Genomic DNA, 14,491 nt, shown 5'->3' with positions numbered 1-14,491 from the left:
AGGGCTTGGCGGTGGAGGAGAAACCTGAAAAAACCAAACCCTACAAGGAAGCAGGAGGAATAGTTGATTTGATGATCGGATCGACAGAAATTAAAAATAAAAATATTATTTTTTATTATTTTATAAAATAATATTTTAATAAAATTGACTAGGCTATTTTTTTAGGAGTGGAGATGTCTTGGCCTATTACTATTCATTGAAGTCTATTACTGTTCAATGAATTGGATAAATGGGTTGAGTGCTGTTACAATGTCCTCAGGTGGACTTGCTCTAAAGCAGCACAATGTGTAATATTACAATATAAAATTCAACTATATGGCGTGCATGATGTCTAGTTTCAACACTAAAGCAGCACAATGTCCCTATTAATATACTATTCAACTAATGTGATCAAAGTCTTGGTCAACTAATATACTATTCAACTAATGTGATCAAAGTCTTGGTCAACTTCAGGTGGGAAATGAAAAAAGTGGTCCATTTGAGCAGGCAACTTGGACAAAATATATCATATATGTAGACATGGTCAATATATGACTAAAATTTAAAGATGCGTTTGTTGTACTGAATTATCTTAGATAGGATTAGTTTTAGAAATTAAGCTGGACTAGTTTAGTATAAACTAAGTGGAATTAATTTAATGAAGTGTTTGGTGCATTATCAGACTAATAAGTGGAACTCAATTATTATATTATTTAGTATATATCTATTGTTATTTTATGAGTACAGATCCTTTCCGAATCTATCACACCGGAGCCCGGAGATCAAGTGATCCTGACCCTCTAAATTTCATTCAACGGCTAAAAGAAGAGAAGCTTTTAAAAAGCACAAGAATTCCTGGCCGTTAGATAAAATTTCGAAGGTCGGAATCACTTGATCCTTGAGCTTCGGTGGGTTAGATCTGTTTCATTATTTTATTATTAATTTAATATATATATTAATTTTTTATTTTTGGATCAAAATATATTAATATTTTATTGTTACTTTCTTTTTCTAGTTTTTTCTGGAACCATCTTGCTGCTATAGCCTTCGTATATTTATCCGCCCGGAGTCTTGCTCTTCTTTTCTACCTGTTTTCTTCCTTTTTTTTTTTTATTTCTTTCTCTGTACCACTGTCTTCCTCCTATTCATTTTTCTCCCGACTCACTTCAAATTACTCTAGCCTTCTTCTTTTTCTTCGAATTATGAAACGTTGTATTTATTTTGCTTCACCTGAAACGGCTTGGCGCGGGAGCTACGGGATAGCAGAGGGATCTGAAATCGTGGAGATTGTTTTTGGATTCTAAGTTCTTGAGGTCGAGATCGTTATCTTTGTTTTCTGGGTCTGATTTGAGTTCAATTGACGAAAATGGAGAAGTGTTGGCCAGTCGGAATATAAGTGTGGCCGTTTAAGATCCCGCCGTCGAGGAGAGCAAGTTCTGCACATGTACAATATGAAGATGAAGTTAATGACGAGGATACTATTACTCTGCTTCCTCAGCTGCTTCTGGTTTCAGCTGTCCTTTGCTCAAAATGCTACCACTGATCCATCTGAAGGTTATCTCCCTCTCTCCCCCTTACACATACGCACTTTGCCACATTTAAGTGTTTTTGACCAGGAACTGGGCTTTTTTCCCTCAACAAAATGACGTTTTAAGTGTTTTTCGACTATGAAATGAAGTTTCGAGGAACTTATTTGCAAAGCCTTTTTTCTTCCCACATACAAAACATCCAAATGAAGGGTAATTTTCCTTTGTAACAATGAATTTGTTCTCTCATTTGATTCGAAATAGTCTGGTAAGTGGTAACACAAGTCAAATTATGGTGTGATATACTCTAGTACACACAAGGACTGAATTAACTGAGAGTGCAGTGAGGGCGTTGAACTCAATATTTGAACAATGGGACACACAACCGGTGCCGGGGCTGTGGAATATCAGTGGAGAACCCTGCAGTGGATCTGCCATCAACGGCACCGACTTTGATAGCCCCGATAACAACCCAGCCATCGTTTGCGACTGTTCTTACAACAACAATGCTACATGCCACATCACCAAACTGTATGTTAAACTACTCTCTTTATGAACAAGATTTCTATGCCAATGCTGATTTTTCGCTAGCTGTAACTATATATATATATATATATTACTCAATAATTTGACTCTGCCACTCCATTTTATAAAGTTCTAAGTGTCCAATCTTTTTGCTTTCCAGGAGAGTGCAAACTCTGTTCAAACGAGGGGTGTTTCCAGAAGAACTTTTGGCTCTAAGATATCTCGCAGTTTTGTATGAATTTTTTCCAACTCCCTTCTCTGTTTTTGGTTCATCAAAATTATCGATTGGAAATTAACACTATGGTGATGTCATAAGATTAAGAGTTAATGATTACATTTCATTTCAATTTTTGTAGGAAAATCGATATGAATTATTTCAAAGGTCACCTACCGGCATTCATTGGCAAAATGTCTGCATTGATTGTATTGTAAGTCGTGGGAGAAAATTTGTTTAAGTACTCATACTTCTGATGACACTCGTCGCAATTTGTATACTTATTTTGAATTATCATAGTCTACAGATATGTTCTTTACCCCTTTTCTTTATTATTTACATCGTAATCTACACAAAACCATTATGTTTTTATTAAATAATGCAGTACTAGTTTCTTGTTATGTAATGGTGCTTATCTTTAGTTCAATGATATCTCCATTCAGGTCAATTGGCCACAATTCATTCTCTGGGCCCATCCCCAAGGAGATTGGAAACCTTAAGGAGCTAAATATGCTGTAAGCCATGAAAAATGAGAAAGCGTACAGTAAAATTTTGTGTCATAAACATTAGATACAGAACCTTCTATCACTCTTCAATAATTGCTTTCAAGTAATTGTTTGCCTGTTCAACATGACTTGCAGGGCCATCGGAACAAATAATTTTTCCGGAACACTCCCTCCAGAACTTGGTAATTTAGTCAAGCTACAGCAAATGTAAGTGGTTCGTTAAATCATCAAATTTGAATTACATGTTAGTTCCTTATGCATAAGAAAAAATTGCACCTTATCGTATAAAATGGGTATTAATCAGTTGCCTTATGATTTTCACAGTTACATGGACAGCTGTGGACTCAGTGGTGAAATTCCTTCAACATTTGCCAAGCTCACCAGTACGCAAGTCTTGTAAGAACGGCTCTTAAATTGTATTTTAGATTTGTTCGTTTATCTAGTACTTTGAGATTGCTTTTCTTGGATGAGCTTATTATAAGTCAACTTTTTGAATTTTAGTTGGGTATCGGACAGTCCTTTCTCAGGAAAGATACCTGATTTCATAGGGAATTGGACACAACTCACTTCTTTGTAAGCTCAGAAAATTTTGATCTTATGCAGTTTATGAAAGCAGACCTGAGATGGATAATTTGTTCACAAGCTTCTTATATGTTTCTGTAGGCGATTTCAAGGGAACTCTTTCGAAGGCCCAATACCAACCAGCTTTTCTCAACTGACCTCATTGAAGTCTCTGTAAGTACAAATGTTTCATAAATTGTAATTCTCTCTCTTTCTCCGAAGACGGGATTTTAGTTATTTTGCATATAATGATGTAGGCAAATCAGTGATATATACCATGGGAGGAGCTCCTCTCTTGATTTCATAAAAAAAATGAAGAACTTGACTGATTTGTAAGTGAAGATTCTTGTTGATCCATATACTTTCATCCAACCTTTTCCTTTTGAATTTTGATATCTTACTCCATCTACTTTTTATCAAATTTTATGTGAATAACAGAAAACTACGAAACGCATTAATCACTGGTACCATCCCTTCTGATATTGGAGAATATCAAAGTCTTAAGATACTGTACGTACCAATAAACTTGAGTCCCAACGTTAGTTTTCTTTCATTCTGATTGCTCCTCTCAACTTATCTTTTGTGTTACAGGGATCTGAGTTTCAACAATTTGACAGGCCAACTCCCAAGTTCTTTGTTCAGCATGAGTTCTCTTACATCCTTGTAATCCCTGTCCTTATTATTATATTTTGCCTGCCTTATCATGCATAAGTTATCAAATCTTTAACATTCCCTACTTTGATTGAAGATCTGGACTAATCCTTCTAGATTTTGTGCACATCTGACCTTTTTCTTGCTCATCTCTTTTTCTTTTCTGGGTGCCTTCTACGATAATCGAAATGGCCAGGTTTCTTGGAAACAATAGTCTGTCCGGACCTCTTCCAAGCCAAAAGAGCAATCGACTTCAGACTATGTAAGTCCTCGTTTCTTAAGGGGTGTGATATCCACACACCCCTTTTTACTTCTTCCACACCTTTTAAGTTTTATACTGTCGGATCGGATGAATTGAAGAAGAAGATCAACGGACATAAATTAACAAGGGGTGTGTGAGAAGTAAAAAGGGGTGTGTGGATATCACACCCCTTTCTTAAAAGTAGTCATATAGAATGTACTGAGTCTACTGACACTGAAACCAGTACTTTGTACGTGTGTGTGCACGTGCATGTATGTGTTTGTGCATTTTGTAAGCATTCTAATCCTTTATCTTACACAAGTTCTTATAACTTTCATGCATTTTGTGTCTTTTGAATCTATTTTGTTATTTGCAGAGACTTGTCTTACAATTTTTTATCAGGAAGCTTTCCCCAGTGGGTGACCACAATATCGCAACTGTACATCTCCTTTTATCTTTCCCCTTCATTTTACAGTTTAAATCCCCAGAATATGTTCAGACAAAAAATATGACTCTGATTTGTTCTCACAGTGCTACTTGCCTATTAAGTTTTGATCTTGTACATGGAATTTTCATTTGACCGAGATATATTTCTTCACATGTTGATTGATTAATGAATTTATGCAGGAACTTAGTGGTCAACAACTTCACATTTGACAAGTCAAACATAACGTGAGTTGAAGTTTCTGTTGCCGGTTTTTCGACAAGCAATACTATCACTACTCTTCCACTATATGTTCTATCTGGATAACTAATAATTGTTCTGTGTGTTTGCAGTACTCTTCCTGGATTGAATTGCCTCCAGAGAAATTTTCCATGCAATCGAGATACCCCACGATGTAATCTGCTTTTATGTCACCCAACAATTACTGTTTTAACGCAACCTCATGTTAGAGAAGGCATTGCTTCTCTAGTTATGTATGCATATGGATATAGATTGCAAGCATGTTCTCATAAGTTCAGTAATAAGCATAACTGGTCGGAAACATGTGACTGAAAAACATTACTATGAGTCTTCAATTTGAAGTTTCATTGCTAATCATGGGTAGATTCTGGTATTACATGAAACTTACAGATGCAAACTTCTCAATCAACTGTGGTGGACCGGAAATGAAGGGACGTGATGGCATATTGTATGATGCTGAAGACTCAGCTCTTGGTCCAGCAACATTCAATGTAACCAGTATAGAGAAATGGGCTGTCAGCAATGTCGGTATGTTTTCTGAAGGAGTGAACCGATCGTTTCTGGAAAATACCCTTAAACATGTCACCGGAACAGATGTGACCCCGGAGCTCTTCCAGACTTCAAGATTGTCCCCAGGATCACTGAGATACTATGGCCTGGGTCTTCAGAATGGACCTTACACTGTAACATTGCACTTTGCAGAGACGGATTTTGATAAGCGCATTCAGCAAACTTGGGAAAGTCTAGGACGGCGTGTATTTGATATCTATATTCAGGTAAGGCTGCTTATGGAAAAAAAAAAAATCTAACTTATTTGAAGTAAGACTCGTTGGGCAGGTTTTCGATATTTTAAGCTAGCTTAACTAAAGACAATGATTTAGGGAAAAATTAGTATTTGGTCCCTAGTTAGTAATGTTTATTGATTGAGACCTTATTAGTTTTCAAATTTTGATTAAAGTTCCAAGCATTAATTTATTGATGAATTTGCATGTCAGTTACATAACTTTTCCAAATAAAAATTAATAATTGATTTAGGGTTTTAATACTCACACCCTTATTAAACTCCTAATTAATTTTCAATTCAAAACCTTTCCAAAATAAAAATTAAAAATTAAAATTAGAATAAGTTTGTACCCATTAATTTTTTAATCTTAAATGTACCCATTCATATATTTTTCAATTTTTTCTAATCTTAAATGTACTTATTCTTAAATATATCAATTTGTTATATATAAATGTACCATTTTTTAATATAAAAAATGTACCCCTTTTCATATAAAATCCATTAAATTTTCTTCTAATCCATTTTTTAAACTTATAAAGGGCGCATTCTATTTTGTTGATTTGAAAATGTATCTATGTGTAGTTTGATGCAAGAAATTTAATATGTTATTAAGCCTAATATCATTTTATTTTATTTTTGAAAAATGTACCCATGTTTTGGTACAATAATTTTTTGTTTAGTTTTGATGAACCCATGCATGTATGTATGTGTACACACACACACAATATATTAGAGAGTATACTTTATCCTTTAATGTTTTTAATCCCATAAATTATGGTTTTCATTTAAAATCTCATTAATATAAACAACTACAAATATCAATTTTTAATTTAAAATATAATAACCTACGTAAAAATATATTATTACATTAATGTCAAAGACTTTAATAAAAAACTGAAAACTACCAAGGTTTTAGTCAGAGGACATTGGTAGTTAGGGACCGCATCTAAAGTCTCTCATGATTTAAAGGAGACTAGAAGTATTACCTAGCTCTTCATTTGGTTGCTAGGGTACCCGCACGAAAAAGGACTTTGACATATCCAAGGAGGCAAGTGGGGTTAACGTAGGAATTAAGAGAAGATTCAATGTTAGCGTGTCAGAGAATTATCTTGAAATTCATCTATTCTGGGCTGGTAAAGGGACTTGTTGCATACCTTCACCAGGTGATTACGGCCCACTAATAGCAGCCGTCCATGCTGCTTCAGGTATAATTGTGTTAACTATTAGAGATTTCCTGTGAATGGTTTAAATGTATTTTTTTGTTGTTAATTGACACTGAAGAATGCGTCTGTTTTATCTCTCAGATTTTACACCAACAGTTTCTGGGCTTCCACCAACTACTCCAGGAAAGAAGAGCAGGACTGGGTTGATAGTTGGTATTGCAGTTCCTGTTGGAGTTGTGAGCTTGCTACTAATATTGGCGATTCTATATATGAGGAGGAAAACATCAGAAAAAGAGGACAACGAAGGTAAACGACCATATTATTAGTGGTATCCAATTCAGGTTCCTCTGCTCTGACATTAACACACACAAGTACGAATACTTTCACGAAAGTAGAACTTATGTCACACTGTTTCATGAATGTGTAGATATTCTTGGATTAGGCCCTCGACCAAATACTTTCAGTTATGCTGAGTTGAGAGTTGCAACTGAAGATTTTAATCCTTCAAATAAGTTAGGAGAGGGAGGATATGGCCCTGTTTATAAGGTGAAATCCATATTACATCAGTATCATGTACTTGAAGTAATGACAATAGAAAGGGAGAGAGAGCGAGCAAGAGAAGAAAATAAAGCTTCTCTTTTCTTTCCTTTCATGTCACTAAATTGTGTTTCTTTGTACATTGTAGGGTACACTTTCTGATGGGAGAGTAGTGGCTGTGAAGCAACTTTCAGTAGCATCTCACCAAGGGCAGAGTCAATTTGTATCTGAAATTGCTACCATATCTGCTGTGCAACATAGGAATCTAGTGAAATTGTATGGATGCTGCATCGAAGGCAGCCAGCGCATTTTGGTTTATGAGTATCTTGAAAACAAGAGCCTTGATCAGGCACTTTTTGGTACAAACCTATCTACTTTTAGGTTGCATAGAAACAACATTGTCTGTAGTTTCAAGCACTCTAAAATTGTTAAGAAATGTTTTTGATTGGACGTGTTCACTAATATTTCAGGAACAAGTAACTTGCACCTTGACTGGCCTACTCGATTCAATATATTGTTAGGAACAGCAAGAGGACTTGCTTACCTTCATGAGGAGTCAAGGCCAAGGATTGTACATCGAGATGTCAAAGCGAGTAATATTTTGCTCGATGCAGAACTCTCCCCAAAAATATCAGATTTTGGACTGGCAAAGCTTTATGATGACAAAAAAACCCACATTAGCACCCGGGTTGCAGGGACAATGTAAGCCATCCTTTATTGTTTTTCCCGAGGATACATAGATTATGGCCACACACATTTATGCTTGCATGAAATTTTAACACACATGTTAATAATGCCTCTAATGATCTCAAGCAACATTGTGCAACCATTTGATTATCTTGCATTGCAGAGGCTATTTGGCACCAGAGTATGCATTGTTTGGACATTTGACAGAGAAGGCTGATGTGTTTGGTTTTGGAGTCGTTGTTTTGGAGATCCTCAGTGGGAGACCAAACTCTTACAATAACTTGGATCCAGAAAAGATTTATCTTCTTGAATGGGTAGGAATTGCATTCGCCTAGCTTCATTTAGGCATTGTTGTGAAAAACTTATTTATACTTTCCTTTGATCGTGGCATAATGTTTTTCAGGTATGGACTCTACATGAAAATGACCAAACTCTGGGGTTGGTGGATCCGAGATTGACAGAGTTTGATGAAACCGAAGCAACTAGATTGATAAGAGCAGCTCTCCTGTGCACGCAGGGATCACCGATGGCAAGGCCATCTATGTCACGCGTGGTTGCAATGCTCTCTGGAGACATTGACACAGGCACTGTCATGTCGAAGCCAAGCTATTTGACAGATTATAATTTTAAAGATGTAACAACATTTTCAACAGGTAAATTTTTGGTGGAGGATGATACCCCATCAACTGCATCCAAGGATAGTAATGTTCGCCTCAACTATCAGCCGGGAGGCAGCAATGCAAGTGGTGCTGACACTCCCTGGATTGACCCTGCGCCTTCTCCTGTAAACGTCACTCAATCACTGCTCGCTGGCATTAGAGGAGAAGGAAGGTGATAAATATCAGGTCTACATGCTCCTTTTATCCCTTTGTGCACCCTTTCCTTTTATATAATACACATTTTAATAATTAATTGTAATTGTATTTTAGCTTTGGCTTTTGGTAGTGGGCAGGGGACTGGCTTGCCAGATTTGAATATATCTTAGCAAATGGATGTATATTCTACTTATTCATACAAAATGTTTATAGATATGTTCATGAACCACCACCATTGGATGGAGATCCCACCACTAAAATTTAAGAATATGTTCAGGAATTCATATAATTTAATAAGGCCTTTTTGGGTCTATGATTTGAGCCTTGATGTTGATGGTCCAGTTGCAGACTAGGGAAGAAAAGGCAAATTTTTTATTTGTCACCTTAACTTTTATTTAAATTTCAATTTGTTACCGATTTTTTTAATAATTTATGAGGGGAGAATTCCGAACCGGGACATCTGTGTGGAAACTTAATAATCTATTCACTAGAATATTAAACCACATGCAATACAAAAACAAACTCAAAATTATAAGTATATTTGTTATAAAGTGTTAACTATTCAGGTCTAACGACCATAACATTTTCTACTTTTGGATTCAAATATGGGCTTTCCTCCCAAAAAAATTAGGCGACAATTGAAATGATTTGGAGCCTAAGTTTTTAGGAGGGGAAAGTTCATGCTTGGAGTTAAAAGGTGAACAATGTCGTGTATGTTAAGGTTGATCGTGAAAGGACTAAAACAACTTTATACAAGAGGCATTTGCAAGTGTAATACTCCGTAATTTAAAAAGTGGGTATATATATAAGTGTCGAAGTACTTTTAATTTGTGTATTATGCTAAAGTTTGATATACCAAGTTCTTTTTTTCATTAGTTAACAAATACATATATGTTTCACTTTATTTGTAGATTGATTTGTTAGGCTTTGTATTTCTCATTTGCGTGCCACTAGCAACTAAATAGTGTGCTACTCTTTTGGTTTTAGTTTGAGGTGTGATTATAACCATGGGTTTTGGAGCTTTTAATTCACCATCCGGATATCCTACCAATTTGTAGAGTTACCATATGTTTTGTTCCAACAAGCTTACCATAAGATAAACTTTAACGTGGCCTTAGACATGCATCCAGACATGCATCCATCTTACATGATATTTTTTGTTCAGGATTAGCTCAACACATGTTGCTTTGTTATTGGAACACATATCATTATTAATGATTAGTTTAACACATGTTGTCTTGCTATTTGAACACATATTATGGCTAATAATTTGCACAATACTTGGTGTCTTTCTATTGGGACACTAGGGAGCTTTTATCCTCAAGTTAGATTGCACATGTTGTGAGAAGGAAGATCTCATATGATCCCTATAAAGGAAGGAGCAAGAACTAGAAGGACACGAGGAAAAAAAGGGAGAACACCACACCAACAAGAACACACTAGCAAAATGAATGTTCTCTTTCTCAGACCATTCCTCTTTCATCATCCATTTCTTACCTTCTGTAAATGCTTTAAGTCATTTTTCATTGTATTTGTAAGTCTCTCATATCTAGTGAAATACAAATGAAAGCAAACCCCAGTGGATGTAGTCACTTTGACGAACGACTCCTATACTGTGTGTTTATGTGAATGTGTGTGTTATCAAGTTCTAGTGAAACACCATAATGCAACTCCATGAAGCACCACCAAATCTCCCTCTATTTTTCAATGAGAATCCGGAGAAAGAAATCACATACAAATCCCAAAAAATGCATAAGAGCTTACCCAACAAATCTCTACACCAAACTCATCATCATTTTCTTCTACTTATCAAGAGAAAGAAATTCAAGAACCAGAAATTCGTCATATCTGTTTTGCAGATCAAATTACCATTTTCTTTAGTTCAAATTAAAAAGCCTTCTTTAAGAAAGTTGTTCGTTAACTCGTTAAATACAACATATCCAAATATGAGATTCGAAACTACATTTTCTCTTACTCATATCAAAATACTTTCTTCATAGAAATTGTTCCTTATTCTCTCTACCTTAACATATCAAAGTCTCAGAACGATCTAACTGTCCATTCATTCCAGATAATCAAAATACTATTACAGCCTTAAAAATCCGCAGAAAACCTTATAGTCATGTTTGGAGCTTAAAAATCCAACTTACTGTGATCAAACAAAAACATTTCCTTCACAAAAATTGTTCCTTATCATCTCTTCTATAATATCCAAAAAGCTCGACAACCTAATCTGTATGTTGGCCTATACATCAGTTTGAGCAGCTTATGTACGGTTGAGCAGGCCTTCTCAGCTAGCCTCTTTAGCCTACATCTCCATTTTATGTTGCTCACCAATTCTACTCTTGTTACATATGCAAATTTTCAGCTATATTAAAGAAGATGAGGGGTGGAAGAAAAGCATAAAAGAAGGAAAGAGAAAGAGAGGTGTCGAGGGAGTTGTGAGAGGCAAGGAAAAGAAAAAAAAAGAGTGAGAGCAACAAGTGAATAAAAATGAAAACAACTGAGAGAGAGAGAGAGAGAGAGGAGTTTGTGGGAAGAAGGGGATGTTTGTGGGAAGTGAAGGTGTGAGAATAGCCCCTACCGGAAGGGAAAGAACTGGAAGAAAAGAAGGAAAATAAAGAGGTTTTGGAAGGTTGGGAGAGAGTTGAAAAGAAAGTGGTGAGAGGGAGTCGGTTAATGAGAAAAAAAATGTGGGTTGGTGTGGGTAAAGGGGTTTTGAAGTAATGGAAGTTTGAGGACAACAAAATGCTAGGATAATCTTTTACCTACTTAGCTTTAATTCTTGCTCTTATCATTTTATTTAACGTGACTGACGCTTTATGTGTTTGGATTGCTGAATAAATTATTGTTTTACACTTTACATTTGCATGATTATAGCATGAGAATATTGGCTTTGATATGTTGCTTTATATATGCATAAGCATTTGACAAAGAGTTGAAAGATCTCATCTATAAATATCCAAGCTAGGGTTCCTTCCAAGGAGATATAACTCATATCTGATATCTTATCTAACGCATACATGCTCAAACACATCTCTACATGCTCATCCAACTCATGCATGGAATTACATGCAATTTGATTCTCCCTCTTTGACAAGGAGATATGTAGGCAATCATTTTTTAATTTAGTTACATCCCCCAAACAATTCTCCTATTTATCGGTGTTCAAGAGATTCCAACGATTATTTGTATATCAACGATTGTGCGCGAATTTGGTTCCAACAGTAGGAATAGTAATGTGTTTCTACAATGTAAGATGTAATTCATGCCGTTTGTGTTTACCACACGGTTTTGTTTACCAAAAAAGAACCACATGATTTTTAGATTGGGCTGAGTATTTCTGGTTTCTTGATTAATTTTTCCTACTATTTTGGGGCTAGCCCTGTTGATTTTGGACTTTTAGTCTGTTATTACCTTTTTTTTCATTAAAAAAAAAATGAAACTAGAATCAAATCTAATGTCTAACATCTAACTTACACTTACTAACTCTATTGCTTGATTCAAAGAACCAAAACTGGTCTGATTTAATTTGATTTGAACAAAGAGAACAGCATGGTTGGGTTCCACCATTCCAATTCTAAAAGGGAAACTGAACTAGGTCGGTTCTTGTTTGTTCGCCGACATTCCTGTCGATTTAAATTCTAGTTCCACGAAAGCTGAATACCTAAAATTACATAAAATTCAAAAGAACCGAGAGTTTACAAAAGAAGGCGGCAAGCTGCAATGTCAACTGCGGATGGCGATGTCTCAGATATCGACGACTCCGAGGTATGCAGATAAAGCAGGCATTGCTTTCTTATTATTTTTTTTCAATTTTCTGAATTGTTTTCGTCGAATGGTGTCTGCCCGCCCATTCTCCATAAGTTGATGAATTCAAGGTAGGTGCTCAAATATTTCGATGATAATAAGAATTTTTAGTTTGCATGCGACGTTGTTGGAATTTTATTTCATAGTTATTGTGAAAAGTTCAGTTCTTGGTTCATGACAATCGACCACATTTTCCATGTCTGATAATTAAGGGTATAAATTTAATCAAACACCTAACCAGAGATCCTGAAAGTTACACCCACCTGCCCATCAGAGAACACTTCCATCATAGCCCACTCGGTAGTCCGTATAGCGATTTGGATTCCCATGTGATTGTTGCTTCTATTTTTCGTTTGTGAATTTCGATATGGAAGAACTCATGCTTCTGTTTTTTAGGTTGCTGGGTACCTTAACAGCAAGGAGGTGGTGCGGTTTAAAAGATTCATTTGGGAAGTACTTAACAAGGACTACGATCAGGTAATGCCTATGCAAGTTTATAACTGAAATTTGCAACAAACCCTTTGTCTTCCAGACAATTAACTTGTTTTTAGTCCTAGTCTTTGAAACTATGGCTATTCTACGAAGAATACTTCTTTTCAGATCCTAGGCACATAAAACAACAAATTCTGAGTCCTTAAGCCCCACTAAATAGGCAATTTCAGTTATGATAGAGGACATGTCTTGGAACTGGTGTCTTGCTTTCACTTTTTATGCATTTCGTTGCAGTAAAATCATTCCTTTCAAAGTAGGACCTTCTAACCAAAACCTTGAATTTATTCATTATATTACGGGATATGGCTAGCTTAGCTATGTGGTTTATCCCAATATTTACTACATTTGAGTTTATCTTTGCATTTTTCTAGACTGTCATGTGTGCATTGTTCTCTAAAGTGTATGCTTGGAAGATTCATTCAGCTTATTCTGCATTCTTCGTCGTTTGTGCCTAAATTCTCAACTGTTATTGGAGTCTCACCTGCTTACAAATTAGTATTGGGTGATGGTTAACTTTTTTAATATTTTTAAATCTTATCTGCACGTGATTTATTTTTTAGTTTTTCCCTTTTGTTTATCTGTCTTTGTTTTACTGCCAGCATTGAGCCTTACTTATCGATTTCTAATTTTCTACGTACAATGGATAAATTTGGCAGGGAAAGAGTAGAAAACGAGCCAGAAAAGCCAAGAAAGCTGCACCTGCAGAAAAAACCGCCAAACCCGCCGACAAGGAGTTGTCGACATCACACACAGCCAATTCTTCAGCTTCCCCTGCTTTAAGTAGACCTTCACCATTTTCTTCCACTTAACATCAGCATCTTGCTCGAGCTCGGGATACTTGAGATAGCTTAATATGTCATGCGGAAGCAGCGCGGCATCGCCAGGATCAATCTCATTGGCTGCAGCCAGTTGCTTTCGCTTGTACTCCGCTCTATAACCCCACCGGTTGGCAGGTTCCCAGCCCTCTGGCGCCATAGTTTTTCTCAAGGACGACAAAACCTCCTTCCTCAGTCGGTCAATACAACAAACACTACCATCCCCTTCTCGGCGGCATGATTCTGGCGGGAAAACCTTCCTTGCAATGTTTTTGAACAGCATATGATGATCAGCGGTGGTAGGGAAAGAGGTAGCCGCTTGGGTAATCTCCAAGCAGTAATCATCATGATGGTCATGGTCATGACTCATGATCCTTGTGATGATGAAATTTTTCAGTATCAGACTTGAGACACTGGGCGAAAATATCCGAAACACAGTCGTGCAAGAAGCGGTAATCAGCGTTGCGCTCTTATCTCTGAGCCGCCTTGTTGGCCGTGTG

General features: G+C 36.3%; 1 protein-coding gene and 1 pseudogene across 9 annotated transcripts in view; both read left to right on the top strand.

The window, feature by feature from the left end:
* LOC126622475 (probable LRR receptor-like serine/threonine-protein kinase At1g56130) overlaps positions 1 to 9,202 on the top strand; it is a 36,667-nt pseudogene extending 27,465 nt beyond the window's left edge.
* The window catches only part of LOC126622469 (probable LRR receptor-like serine/threonine-protein kinase At1g56140), a 56,236-nt gene continuing 42,801 nt past the window's right edge, over positions 1,057 to 14,491 (top strand). For 2 of the 9 annotated variants that reach the window (XM_050291273.1, XM_050291274.1), the window contains exon 1: positions 1,081 to 1,533. In XM_050291273.1, coding sequence (XP_050147230.1) covers positions 1,422 to 1,533 — 112 coding nt within the window. In that variant the 5' untranslated portion in view covers positions 1,081 to 1,421. Of the gene's footprint in view, positions 1,534 to 1,657; positions 1,719 to 1,816; positions 2,037 to 2,190; positions 2,263 to 2,386; positions 2,459 to 2,687; positions 2,760 to 2,885; positions 2,958 to 3,074; positions 3,147 to 3,251; positions 3,324 to 3,413; positions 3,486 to 3,568; positions 3,644 to 3,749; positions 3,822 to 3,902; positions 3,975 to 4,158; positions 4,225 to 4,579; positions 4,643 to 4,830; positions 4,876 to 4,980; positions 5,043 to 5,278; positions 5,665 to 6,681; positions 6,878 to 6,976; positions 7,142 to 7,262; positions 7,382 to 7,520; positions 7,732 to 7,842; positions 8,075 to 8,222; positions 8,374 to 8,462; positions 8,891 to 10,181; positions 10,545 to 14,491 lie in introns of those variants that run through there. The other 7 variants (XM_050291268.1, XM_050291262.1, XM_050291269.1 and 4 more) reach the window with 7 other exon arrangements.

This window comes from Malus sylvestris, chromosome 5 (genome assembly GCF_916048215.2).
Source record: "Malus sylvestris chromosome 5, drMalSylv7.2, whole genome shotgun sequence".
NCBI classification, from domain to species: domain Eukaryota; kingdom Viridiplantae; phylum Streptophyta; class Magnoliopsida; order Rosales; family Rosaceae; genus Malus; species Malus sylvestris.
This window is presented reverse-complemented; position numbering and strand designations above follow the sequence as displayed.